The sequence below is a fragment of the Paroedura picta genome, chromosome 2 (assembly GCF_049243985.1).
Source record: "Paroedura picta isolate Pp20150507F chromosome 2, Ppicta_v3.0, whole genome shotgun sequence".
In the NCBI taxonomy this organism is placed as follows: Eukaryota; Metazoa; Chordata; class Lepidosauria; order Squamata; family Gekkonidae; genus Paroedura; species Paroedura picta.
Genome location: NC_135370.1, coordinates 23,233,197 through 23,246,604, shown reverse-complemented (window position 1 = coordinate 23,246,604; position 13,408 = coordinate 23,233,197). Strand labels below are relative to the sequence as shown.

The 13,408-nt window shown below is 46.5% G+C and overlaps 1 protein-coding gene across 1 annotated transcript in view; it reads left to right on the top strand.

The window, feature by feature from the left end:
• Window positions 1–13,408, top strand: part of COL5A2 (collagen type V alpha 2 chain) — a 198,267-nt gene that overhangs the window by 132,631 nt on the left and 52,228 nt on the right. Inside the window, exons 13-18 of the mRNA XM_077319445.1 lie at window positions 383–436; window positions 537–590; window positions 1,210–1,254; window positions 3,257–3,310; window positions 4,925–4,969; window positions 9,872–9,925. Coding sequence (XP_077175560.1) covers window positions 383–436; window positions 537–590; window positions 1,210–1,254; window positions 3,257–3,310; window positions 4,925–4,969; window positions 9,872–9,925 — 306 coding nt within the window. The remainder of the gene's footprint in view (window positions 1–382; window positions 437–536; window positions 591–1,209; window positions 1,255–3,256; window positions 3,311–4,924; window positions 4,970–9,871; window positions 9,926–13,408) is intronic.

Below are 13,408 nucleotides of genomic sequence, written 5' to 3'. Positions count from 1 at the left end.
ATAGGAAACACAAAACACAAAATCTGCAGTTGTCGGGTCACTACCTGCAGTGCATTGTTACACATTGTGATAATGGATGTATGATACACTTACCTGATACTGTAGTTTCCTTGGAATATGACAAAGAGCTTTTATTTGTGTTTTTATGCCAAGGCTGGGCCAGGAAAGCTGGATTTCAATGAATTTCTGTTTTGTTTTTATTATGTTTTATTTTGAAAGTTACCTTAGGCAGGTTCCCTGGAGAGGTGGTACAAAATTTGCTAAATCAGTCAATAACTGGAGATTTTAATTAATGTAATGTGAGATGCTACTTTATTTATGAATGTGAATAGTGTGTTCTATAAGAACTCTGTCATGTTACCGGTGTGTTCTCGTGTTTCAGGGTGCTCGAGGTTTCCCTGGGGCTCCAGGTCAGCCAGGTTTAAAGGGCCACAGGGTAAGTGTGAACATGTTTTCTTTGTTTCTCAGTGGGTTCCTTTATACGGTTACACTTTAGGGATCTGTTTAATGTATGCATCTTTGTTTTCTTCTCACAGGGTCACAAAGGGCTTGAAGGCCCTAAAGGTGAAATTGGAGCAATTGGATCGAAGGTAATATACGAGCTGCCATTTTATTTCAGTTGTTAGAAATTTGGAATTGCAAATGTCACAAATATATTTGCAATGACTATCTACCTGCCTGTCTCTCTTTCTCTCTCTCGGCTGTCACTTGAAGGACAGGAAGCTGTTCCTATTGGCAACTGAGAATAAGATTCACAATAGTGAGTTTAAATTATAGGTGGGAAGGTACCAGCTGGATATTAGGACTCTTTTTTTACAGTCAGACAGGTTCAGCAGGGGAATCAGCTGCCGAGGGAGGCAGTGAGCTCCCTGTCATTGTCACTCTTCAAGCCACAGCTGGACAAATACTTGTCAAGGATGTTTAGGCTGATCCTGCATTGAGTAGAGGGTTGGACAAGATGGCCTCTCTGGCCCTTTCAAACTCTATGATTCTGGTGTCTCTGTTGCCCCCCCCTCTCTGTATCCACCCACCTATCCACCCACCCACCCACCCTTCCTTCCTTCCTTCCTTCCTTCCTTCCTTCCTTCCTTCCTCCCTCCCTCCCTCCCTCCCTCCCTTCCTTCCTTCCTTCCTTCCTTCCTTCCTTCCTTCCTTTAAGAAGAACATACTTGGAGTTAACATATTTAGGTATTTTTGTTGCTTTTCTAGGGTGAACCCGGCGCATCGGGTCAGATGGGACAAAATGGGCCTTTGGTGAGTATAGTTTCATATCTAACTTTATGCTACTTCCTCCCCCTCGAGAAAACAAAAAAACGGGAATGCGGAAAATATAGGACATATCAGCATTATAGTGAAGTCAAGAATGCTTATTATCTTGGCTCAGCATTTGTTCCCTACCATTATGAACAATAAAGAAATTCAGCATTCAGAATCTACTGGGGAGGGCTCTGTGGAAGAGCCTCTGGTTTGCATGCCGAGGGTCCCAGGTTCAATCCCCACTAACTTTGGTTAAAAGTGAAGTCAGAGGTGATGTGACAGACCTCTATCTGAGACCCTGGAGAGCTGCTGCCAGCCTGAGTGAGCAATACTGACATCAATAGACCCATGTTTTGATTGAGCATAAGGCAGCTTCATGCGTCTGTATCTGTATGTGGCCATTTTCATTTGTGTTTCAAGCTTAAAAGTTTGCATAGCAATTGAGTGGGGTCCAGTAAAGACGTTGTCTTCTAACTATCACCTCTAACTATCATGCCAGCGCATGATTATGAGTGTGGGTGAATGCCATACTGAGTCCAAAGTTGGGAATTAGAAAGTTGATGTTGACCCTCATTAGCTTGAGGGGGTCCCTTCCAGCTATGTCATTATGTTGCTGGCAATATATTGACATTACATCTGGGGTCAGTTAGCCCTAGATTGAGATCATTTCCGCACATAAAGAAGACCTGCTAGCATGTATGCATATGTATTGGGTGTTGCCCACTCATACAAGCGTGATATTGAGTGCAGTCAATAAATCTCCCAAGAAATATTTTGCAAAAAGAAAAAAAAAGGGTAACTTAACATTTATTCAAGCGCATCCAGTTGAAAGGAAAGGGAAACGCTTAATCTAAAGAGGACTTACCCCATCACAAACGTCCAGCTTGTTTGGCATCATGTGTGTGGGAGTATGAGGGTATTGTCTATACAGGAGAGATCTGCAGAGTCATGTGTCTCTATGGAAGGTCATGTGCAGACAGAGAGAGGACAAAGGGGGAGGAGAGAGAGGAGGGGTCAGAGGGCAGCTCCCAGGTGAGCACAAAGAGATGCGTTCCATTCAAGGAGAGGAAAGGAAAAGAAAGGAAGGGAAGGGAGGGAGGGAGAAAAGGAGAAAGGAAGGGAGAGAGGAAGACTATCCCCTACCCCCTGCGCTTGTTAGGACATGCAGAGGAGCACCCCAGTGCTGCCCTGGGCCCTATGGGGGCCTTGGGTGGTCTTTCCTACCGCCAAAACTTGGGGCGATCTACATAGAAGCCTCTGCAGGCCTCTATGGCCTATTGAGCTGGCACGGCATTTGCGGGGTCTTCTTTGACTCCTGGCCACAGATGGGCCATGCTGAGGCTTCTGTAGGCCATGGTGGGCCTTGTTGGGATGGCAGGGGTCACTTCCTGGCCCCCTTGGACCTGAATAAAGACAGGCTGCACTGAGACCTCTGCAAGCCCTGGCAGGCTACATAAGGCTGGCAAACTGCCTTTCCTGGGGCTCCCGTCCCCATCTCCAGGTGTCTGTAGAGGCGGGTGGCTGTAGAGGCGGCACTGGTTTCCCTGGGGTTGCTCTGTGGCCCAACCTCTCTCTGCCTGCCTCCCTCCCTCCCTCCCAGCATCTCGTTTTCTGGCTGGCTTACCTTTCTGAGGTGGGCCAACAGAGCAGGCAGACTCTTCTTCCTGCTGGAAGAAGAAGGAGAGGGAGGTGGCCATGGGCAAGGCAGACCCAGGATTGGCCCTCTGTGGTAGAGTGAATGTTCCCTATTGGGGGCCTATGCCATGGAGGGCCAATCTGGTAGGGCATGAATCGTCCTTATGCAACATGCCTTTTATCCTGTTTAAAAATTGGCTATCTCCATACTTTCAAGCAGATGAAGATTTTTCAAGTACAGATCCTTTAATTGTAGGTTAACCCTGAGACTTCCACTAAAAATGCTGTACTGTAAGAGTCACCCAGATATTTTGTGTATTACACTTCAAGATCTTGAGTTTGTTTATTCCTTTATTGGCTGTAGGGTCCTCGTGGGATGCCGGGAGAAAGAGGACGACTTGGACCACAAGGTGCTCCCGTAAGTGGCTCTTTATTTCAAGCTAACCTTATATTGGGGCATCCCGTTTTGTTCCTTTTGTTAACATTTGTATGCTTCTCAATTACTGCGTCTCAAAAATTTCCCTTCTCCGTCAAATGCCTCTATAGCCTGCAAGATGTTAATTGCTTCCTACTGCACAATGTAAGCACGGGACAGAGAATAGGGACAGTCGTGTATACGTATTCTCAACTGCATTTAAAAAATAGTTGGGAAGGCACTGAGGCCGGGGCTGATAATAGATCTATGCCTCCCCCGGGGACTCGGGTTCTGGACCCGAAGCAAAACAGCATCAGGACCTCCTCTCCACCCGCTAGTAGTGGGAGGGGGGGGGGAGTTGAGCTGCCATTCTTGCCATGCCGGCAATATTGGGAATATTATTATTGTTTTATGGGGTTTTAATGGGGATTTGCGATATTGTTACCCGCCACAAGCCGCAAGGGAGTGGCGGGCTATAAATCTAATAATAATAATAATAATAATAATAATAATAATAATAATAATAATAATAATAATAATAATAATAATAATAATAATAATAATAATAATAATAATAATAATGCAGAGCTAATTACATGTATTTGTGGACATAGTGGCCATGCCCCCCCCAATGCTTCCCAGTGCAACACAAGGAAAAACCTAGGAAGCATACACAAAAACATACAGACTATCTCCTATGCCAACCTGCCACATACCCTGAGCCAAGCACAGACGCTTCCAAGCACCAATGATCAGGAGCAGACTCTTCTTCACAAGTGTTACAGTAGATGAGCGATAGGGATGTGAGTGTCCTGCATAGTGCAGGGGGTTGGACTAGATGATGATGATGATGATGATGATGATGATGATGATTAAATTTATATCCCACCTCCCCCCGGAGGCTTGAGACGGGTCACATAAAACCATAAACCAATGACCCATGAGGTCCCTTCCAACTCTATGATTCTATGATTCTATGTTATGTTCCAGTTCATATGGCAAGGATCAGGCTACTCTCTGCCTGTAGTATTTGCAATATTTACAAAGTGAGGGGGCAAAGACATTGGAAGGTACAGAAGGGACCACGTTTTCATGCCAATTTGTGGACAGGGGAAAGGACCAGTGGATTCAGCCAGCTTCTGTTGACCTCATAGGGCAGGGGTGGCCAATCTGCGGCCTTCCAGATGTCCATGTAATTGTGGTCCATGGCATCTGGAGAGCCATAGGTTGGCCACCCCTGCCATGGGGTTTTCAAGGCAAGAGACTTCAGGTGTGGCTCACCGTTGCCTGCCTCTGCATGGCAACTCTGCATTTCTTTGGTGGTCTCCATCCAAAAATGAAACAGGGCTTTTGAGAGCTGATGACAATTGGGCTAGTCTTGGTCATCCCAGTTAGGGCCAGTTAGGGAACCCTTTTTCATGTCTTGGTCCACTTATTCATCTATATTCTGACGGGGATCGCTGGCTCAGCATAGGAAAGTATAGACAAGTTCTATCTCTGCAGGTCAAGAAGAGCTCTCCCTTCCGAAAGGGCTGGACACTGGTCAGGATACCTTCTTTAATCAACTTGCAAGGCCCCAGAAATGTAGCCTGTTTTTTTGCTTTTCTTTCTCTGTAGGGAGCTCGCGGGCCGCACGGTATGCCGGGGAAGCCAGGACCCTCTGTAAGTACTTCTCCATAGTTTTCTTTGCTTGTTGGTTTGTTTTTGCTTCCACTTATTCGCTTTGTGTGAGCTTTGATTTCGTTTGTGTCCGCCAGTGAAACAAACTCAGTTATGCACAGTTTGTGGCATTGTGGCGGAGTTGTCCATGTTTATTCTCCAATGCTTTCTGGAAAATAAGATGCCCAGCTCTGTACAGGCCTGACTGCCACATGTAGCCCAGACAGCAGGACTTTGTGCTAAGGCCAGATGTGGGCCGGAGGACTGGGCAGTGTCATAGAGCCACTCTCTGGTCTGATTCTTCAGGAAAGCACTGCTGTCCACAGCTCAGTGGATTAGGAGCAAATCCAAGGACCTGGAGGGGCTCGGTGGTATATACTGGCATGTGTGCTAGAGTGACATGGTCTTTAAAGCTTCTTCCCCCTCCCCCCCAGAATTTCTGAACTCATTGTTCAAATTCTGGGGGGCTGGTATTTAGGGATGGATGTGAACTGGAAATATGAGATTCGTGTTGGTTCATGAATGAACCATGAACCGAACCACCAAACAAGAAGACTTGGATTTTATACCCGACTTTTCACTGTTCAAAGGAGTCTCAAAGCGGTTTACAATCACTTTCCCTTCCTCTCGACACAACAGACACACTGTGAAGTAGGTGAGGCTGAGGGAGCTCTGAGAGAAACTGCTCGGTCAGAACTGCTTCTTACAGGACTGGGACTGGCCCAAGGTCACCGTCGCCTTGCTGGCTGCATGTGGAGGAGCAAGGAATTAAACCCAGCTTGCCAGATGGGAAGCTGCTGTGCTCTTAACCACGACACTATTCTGAGGACTCTAATCTGGAAAACCAGATTTGATTTCTTGCTCTTCCACATGCAGGCAGCTGGGTGACCTTGGGCTAGTCACAGTTCTCTTAGGGGTCTCTCAAAATCACCTACCTCACAGAGTGTCTGTGGTGCCTTCAGATAATAAAGAGCGGGATACAGAAAAATAGCCCTTCTTTGAGAGCCAACCAGGTGTAGTGGTTAAGAGTGGTGGCCTCTAGTCTGGAGAGCTGGGCTTGATTTCCCACTCCTCCATATGCAGCCAGCTGGGTGACCTTGGGTCCGTCACAGAGTTGTTCACATAGAGCAGTTTTGTTAGAGCTCTCTCCGTCCCACCTATCTCACAGGGTGACTGTTGTGGGGAAAGGAAGGGAAAGGTGTTTGTAAGCTGCTTTTGGACTCCTATGGGTAGTGATAAGGAGCTTTAAAAAAAACAGCTCTACTTCTTTCTCTCTGCTGTAGCATTTAGTGAAGTGCCTTCTCACCTGGGCAAAGCTTGGTGTAGTGGTTAGGAGTGAGGACTTCTAATCTGGAGAGCTGAGTTTGATTCCCTGCTCCCCCACATGCAGCCAGCTGGGTGACCTTGGCTCACCACAGCACTGATAAAGCTGTTCTGACCGAGCAGTGATATCAGGGCTCTCTCAGCCTCACTCACCTCACAGGGTGTCTGTTGTGGGGAGGGGAAAGGGAAGGCGACTGTAAGCCGCTTTGAGCCTCCTTTGGGTAGAGAAAAGTGGCATATAAGAACCAACTTCTTCTACCTCACAGGGTGTCTTTTGGGGGGAGAGGAAAGGGAAGGCGAATGTAAGCCGCTTTGAGCCTCCTTTGGATAGAGAAAAGTGGCATATAAGAACCAACTCTTCTTCTACCTCACAGGGTGTCTTTTGGGGAAAGAGGAAAGGGAAGGCGAATGTAAGCCGCTTTGAGCCTCCTTTGGGTAGAGAAAAGCGGCATATAAGAACCAACTCTTCTTCAAATTGTACCTCATATGCGTGTTGATGTGAGGTTGTGTGCCAGTAAGATGATCCAGGGGAAATCCTGTCAGTGGTCCTGACACATGACAGGGATGCAATCATCAAATGCATTTGGGCCTAAACCAGAGTTCCCATTCTTTTCCTGATTCTGGCTCATGTCCAACAAAAAGATGTGTTTACTCTGGATTCTTTCCAGTAATGGATTTAGGCAAATCCACCCATCCCTAACTTTCAGTGTATAAACAGTGTGTGAATTGATTGATGCAATCATACCGTCCACCGTCCTTTTCGCTAAGTTTGGTGGTGTCCTGAAAGATCCCCAAACGAGGAAACTGGAATGGGACAGAAGAACATGAATTCTTAGCCAACAACTTGGCCGTTCCGGAGCCAGTGTGACAGTATCCATCTGTTTCGAGGGTTCGTCGAAGTGGATTCAGCATGACTTCCAGTTGGCAGAAATATCCAATTGCGTTCCTTTGCGAGGTCAGGAGGCAGCTCGAGCATCAGAGGAGAAACATGTACTGGTTGAATTTGGAAGATGCACTGGGATATATTAGCAGGGGAGTCCAGTTGGAAGAGCTTTGCCCAGCAGGTTGGAGTTACCCTTGAAGCAAGAGCGAGGGAGAACTGGCAGACTGACAGTCATGCTATTACATAACTGGGTGGGAAGAGCTTCATAATTGTGTAAAAGAATTGTCACACTGATGATGATGCAGTCCTTTTCGGTGCCAGGCCACGGGCCACGTTATGCTCTCCCGTAATTAATCCTTTCTGGAACAGACTGTTCTTCTTCCCACAAGTGTCTCAAAAACTACGTTGTATACAAGGCATTACTTCATCGCATGCGTCTCGTCCTGCAAGAGGGTAACCAAGCCAGCTAAAGGCAAAGGAAAGGAAATCATTGGAGAATGGTTGGGTATCTTGTAGCTGTAGCGAATATTTATAACTGCCGTGTGCTTTGTGACCCCTAAGGTTGTCTAGGAAATTTATTTCGAATGCCTGCAAAAATCAGAGCCACTACACAAGACTGCGAAAGTCTCTCTCCTGTATGCTAATCAAATTGGACAATGGGAGATGATGATGATTAGGTTTCTATACCGCCCCTCCCCTAGCCAGGCTTTGGGTGGTTTACAGCATTAGATAGAAATCTTCAAATACTTGTATGGCTGTCATATAGAACAGTGGTCCCCAACCTTTTTATCACCGGGGACCACTCAACGCTTGACAATTTTACTGAGGCCCGGTGGGGGGGGGGGTAGTTTACTCCTCTACTCTCAACCACTGCCCTAACGCTCTCTGATCGCTATGGTAATGTTTAAACATCCCTTCAAAATAAGATACAGACACACCACAACAAGGAACATAAGGAACATTTTATTTTCATGGAAATTTTAACTCATGACAATGACAAATCAATGGGAACCCTGAGCTTGTTTCTCTGCAACAAGATAGTCCCATCTGGGAGTGATGGGAGACAATGACACCCAAAGTGTGTTGTAAAGGGCCGGGGGGGGGGGGGGGAGAAGGCGTCCTTCGTGGCCCACCTCCAGTTGGTCAACGGACAGGTTGGGGATTGCTAATATAGAAGATGGAGCACAGTTGTTTTCTGTTGCCCTAGAGCAGGGGTAGTCAAACTGCGGCCCTCCAGATGTCCATGGACTACAATTCCCATGATCCCCTGCCAGCGAATAGGAATTGTAGTCCATGGACATCTGAAGGGCCACAGTTTGACTACTCCTGCCCTAGAGGGTCAGACCAGAACCAGTGGGCTGAAATTAATTCCAAACAATTTTTGGCTAAACATCCGGAAGAAGTTCCTGACAGTTAGAGCAGTTCCTCAGTGGAACAGGCTTCCTCGAGAGGTGGTGGGTTCTCGTTCTCTGGAAGTTTTTAAGCAGAGGCTAGATAGACATCTGACAGAAATGCTGATTTTGTGAACTTAGGCAGATTGTGAGTGGGTGGGCAGGAAGGGATGTACCAGCGTTTGTCTCTCGTGGCCCTTCCTTGCATTCCCAGGGAATTGCTGATTGCTGCTGTGGGATGGTAGGTGAATTTCCTCCAGGTCAGACTGGATTCTGGAGATTTTTTGGGGGAGGGGGGGTCATTTAGGCATGAAATTGAGATCACAGTGGGTAGTTGTGAGTTCTTGTATTGTGCAGGGGGCTGGACTAGAGAGCCAGCTTGGTGTACTGGTTAGGTGCGCGGATTTCTAATCTGGCAAGCCAGGTTTGATTTCCCACTCCTCCCCCACATGCAGCCAGCTGGGTGACCTTGGGCTCGCCACAACATTGATAAAGCTGTTCTGACCGAGCAGGAATATCAGGGCTCTCTCAGCCTCACCCACTTTACAGGGTGTCTGTTGTGGGGAGAGGAAAGGGAAGGCGGATGGAAGCTGCTTTGAGACTCCTTCAGGTAGAGAAAAGTGGCATATAAGAACCAACTCTTCTTCTAAAAGTTATTGTTTGGTCTGCAGGCAGGAAAGCATTCATTCCGTACTCCCAAACATTTAGCTGTAGATTCCTGCAGAGGAGACTGAAAGCCTACCGTCTCTTTTGCTGTAGCCATGTTTTGCTTTACATCCTGTAAGAAGCGAAATGATCTGTCGAAGAAGAGGTCGGCCAAATAGTTATGATTTGGGCTAGCTGTTTTATCATGTTTTTTTTTAAATACTGTATTTTGGCCTAAAGGCTGCCCGTAAATACTATGACCATTCGCTTTTATTTCATTTTATGCTGGTCCAAGGCTGTCACAAACAAACTAACAAGCTAGCTGTGGATTGCATATCGGGGAGTCGGTGTCCCTTGGGCCGAACATTCCTTCATGTGGAAGAGGAGGACGGTGTCTTTGCACTGGAAAACTGCTTGACAATATGTGTAGTCCATCAGTTAAAAGACCTGAGCCCTTGGTTGCAGGTTTTCCGTACTGTCTGGCCATGGTCTTGGTAGTTTCATCTCCATCTTCTGATCATGCCCATTCCAGAAGAGAGCAAAGATATGCATGGATTGCCAGATCATTCCCTTTCATGTACAGTATGCTGCTTATCCGACTTCTAAACTAGAAATCTTTCTCGGAATAGTTGCTCACCAACTTTCACCATCTCGTTTTTCTAGGGTCCACTTGGTATAGCCGGTTCTTCAGGTTTCCCAGGGATTCCCGGCATGAAGGTAAGTTCGGCTTGATTCTGTTAAGGTTGTTTATTGCATTCTTTCATGGGATGGGGGTGGAGCGTGACCTCGAGAGTTTTCAAGGAAAGGGACATGTAAGAACATTAGAGGAGCCCCAGTGGTATACCTAGGTCAGCTTTTTGTCTCACACAGAGGCCCACCAGTTACTCTGGAGGTCAAACAATGTAGCACAGAGGAGAAGGCTTTCCCCTAGTATTGCCTCCTGTCACTGGTACACAGAGGTTGACTGTGTCTGAACATGGAGTCACCTTTAGTCACCATAGCTGGTAGACACTGATAGAATTCTCCTCCAAGATGCCCTTTTAAGGTCATCTAGGCCTGCAGTTGTTGATGCATCTATTGGTGGTGTATTCCCCATGTTAATCCTCCATTTTAATTATTTTAATCACAGTAAATAATATATAATAATAATAATAATTTTTTATTTCTACCCTGCCCTTCCGTATTGCTCGGGGGGGGGGGGGTGACAAATTGGCAAAGTATCCACAGATAGATTGCTTGAAAAGAGGACACGCAAATACATGATTAATGACAAGCTGGTACAGGCACCATTTACAATGGAAGGAGCTTGTTTCAAAGAAACCTCTAGGATTGCCAACTCTAAATTGGGAAATGCCTGGAGATTCAGATGGCGGAACCTGAAGAGGAATCTGAGTGGGGTATAATGCCATAACATTCTCTTTCCTCCACTAACCTTCATTCTCCTCATCTCATCCACTGGTCCATTGTCCTCCTCTCTTTCACTGTGCTTCATTGTTTTCCTCTCTTCTACTATCTTCCATTATCCTTTTCTCATCCACTGTTCTCCATTATCCTTTTGCCCTCCATTATTCTATTCTCCTTCATTTTCCTACATTCTTTTATTGTTCTCCATTGTCCTTTTCTCCTCTACTTGCCTCCTCTACTTGCCTCCTCTTCTCTATTATCATACATTGTCCTTTCTTTTACTAGCCTTCATTATTTTCCTCCACTCCATTGTCTTCCATTGTCCTCCTCTCCTCCATTGTCCTACTTTCCTCCACAGTCCATTGTCCTCTTGCCTTCCACTGTCCTACACTCCTGCAGTGTCCTCCATTGCCCTCCTCTCTTTCACTTTCTCTTCTCCACTATTCTTCATTGTCCTCCATCCATTGTCCTCTCTTCACTGTCTTCCATTGTCTTCCTCTCCTCCAGTGTCCTCCATTGACTGCCTTCCCTCTACTGTCTTCTATTGTCTTCATTGCCTCTACTGTCCGCCGTTGCTCTCCTCTCTACCACTGCAAATCCGCCGTGGTTTTCCTCTCCTCCATTGTCCTCTGTTTTCCTCCTTTCCTCCACCCTTCAACTGTCTTCCATTGCAGGGCTAGTTAACCTATGTTCCTCCAGATGTTCATGGACTACAATTCCCATGAGCCCCTGACAGCATTTGCTGGCAGGGGTTCATGAAAATTGTAGTCCATGAACATCTGGAGGACCACAGGTTGACTACTCCCGTTCCATTGTTCTCATCTTCTCTACTGCTCCTCATTGTTTTCCTCTCTGCTGTCTTTCATTGTCTTCCTCTCCTCCACAGTCCCCCATTGTCCTTGACTCCTCCACAGTCCTCCATTGTTTTCCTCTCATCCAGTATTCTTCATTGTCCTCTTCTCCCCCACTGTCCTCTTTTGTTTTCCTCTCCTCCACTGTCCTCCTTTCCCCATTTCTCCTCACAACAGCAACAAATAACAGGTGAGGTTGATGAATCTGAGGACGTAACAGGCCCGAGGTCACTGGATCAATTTTCCATAGTAGTCCAGCAATTCAAACCCAGGAGTCCCTATTCCTAGTCTGATGCCCTAACTACTACACCACATTGACACCTGTTGTCCCATTTGATCCTTCACCATCTTTATCCAGCGCTATTTAGTGCAGTGAGTGAGGAATGAGGAGCTGGTTGGCTGATGCAGATCTCCATGACAACAGAGGCTGAACTAGTGAGCTTTTCTTTGCCATGACGCTCCAAAAGCCTCCTTAGAGCAAACATCTGGTATCCATGTCCTTAGAGAGAAAGAGCCGAAGGACTAATCAGTTCAGCAGATGTTTGGTGCTGCATTTACAGTTGGCAATATTTAGTCAAACAATAAACTGACATTAGACAATGAAGTAATTTAGAGGATTAAAAATAATCCTTTTAATGCATGGGAAATAAAACCGGGCCAGGGATAAACAGACCCTTGAACTATGCTGAGAAGACAGAGGACAAGACAGGCCTTTTATGGATTTTTTTCCTTTGAATATGGAGCAAATAACAGAGTGAGCCTGGTTTAAAGGTCACATTCAATGTTCATAACGTTCCTCTAGCTAAGCTATATATATATATATGTTTGAATCCCTCACTTGTGCCTCAGAGGTTTGGGGGGTGACCTCGGGCCAGTCTCAACCTCTTAGCCTAATAGACTTCCCAGGATTGATGTGGGGATAAATCAGAGGAAAGGAGAACTATATAAGCCACTTTGGGGTCCCTCTGGTGAGAAATGTGGGACACAAATAAATTCCATAAGTAAACAAACAAGGCTATGGTCTTCCCAGTTGCAATGTATGGCTGCGAAAGTTGGACCATAAGGAAGGCTGAGCGTCAAAGAATTGAGGCTTTTGAACTCTGGTGCTGGAGAAGACTCTTGCGAGTCCCTTGGACTGCAAGGCGAACAAACCGGTCAGTCCTAGAGGAGATCAGCCCTGACTGCTCCTTAGAAGGCCAGATCCTGAAGATGAAACTCAAATACTTTGGCCACCTCATGAGAAGGAAGGACTCCCTGGAGAAGAGCCTAATGCTGGGAGCGATCGAGGGCAAAAGAAGAAGGGGACGACAGAGGATGAGGTGGCTGGATGGAGTCACTGAAGCAGTTGGTGCAAACTTAAATGGACTCCGGGGAATGGTAGAGGCTAGGAAGGCCTGGAGGATCATTGTCCATGGGGTCGCGATGGGTCGGACACGACTTCGCACATAACAACAAAACAAACAAATCCATGTGAAGTGATGGATCGATTGGGTGCATCCTGTACAGAGTCAAACTATACACCAAGGGGGAGGTTCTGAACCAGGAGCACCCACATGTCCTTCTTTTGAAATAATGATTGGGTGGGGCCATGATCTCAAGTGCAGATCCCAGCTGAGAGAGAAGAGGAGGCTTAACTTGTTTCTCCTCTGTGGAACCACCTGGGCAACATACAGAGTGCCTCTATGAATGCTCCGGGCAGTCCCAGAACCCTCCCCCTGCAATGGGGTTCTGGTTTGAATTGGGGCCCCAAGTGCCTGTTGTTGAAAGAAGTAAATGTTTGTGGCCCTCAGATCTAGAACTACTGATTTATTTATCATATATGGCATGTATAGTAGAGCCAGGAGATCTGAGGGCTATCTGGCAGCCAGGCAATGGATGTTTGGAGGTGGTTTGCCATTGCCTTCCCCCACATCAGTGTTTTTGGGAGGAACTGCCACCGAAATCC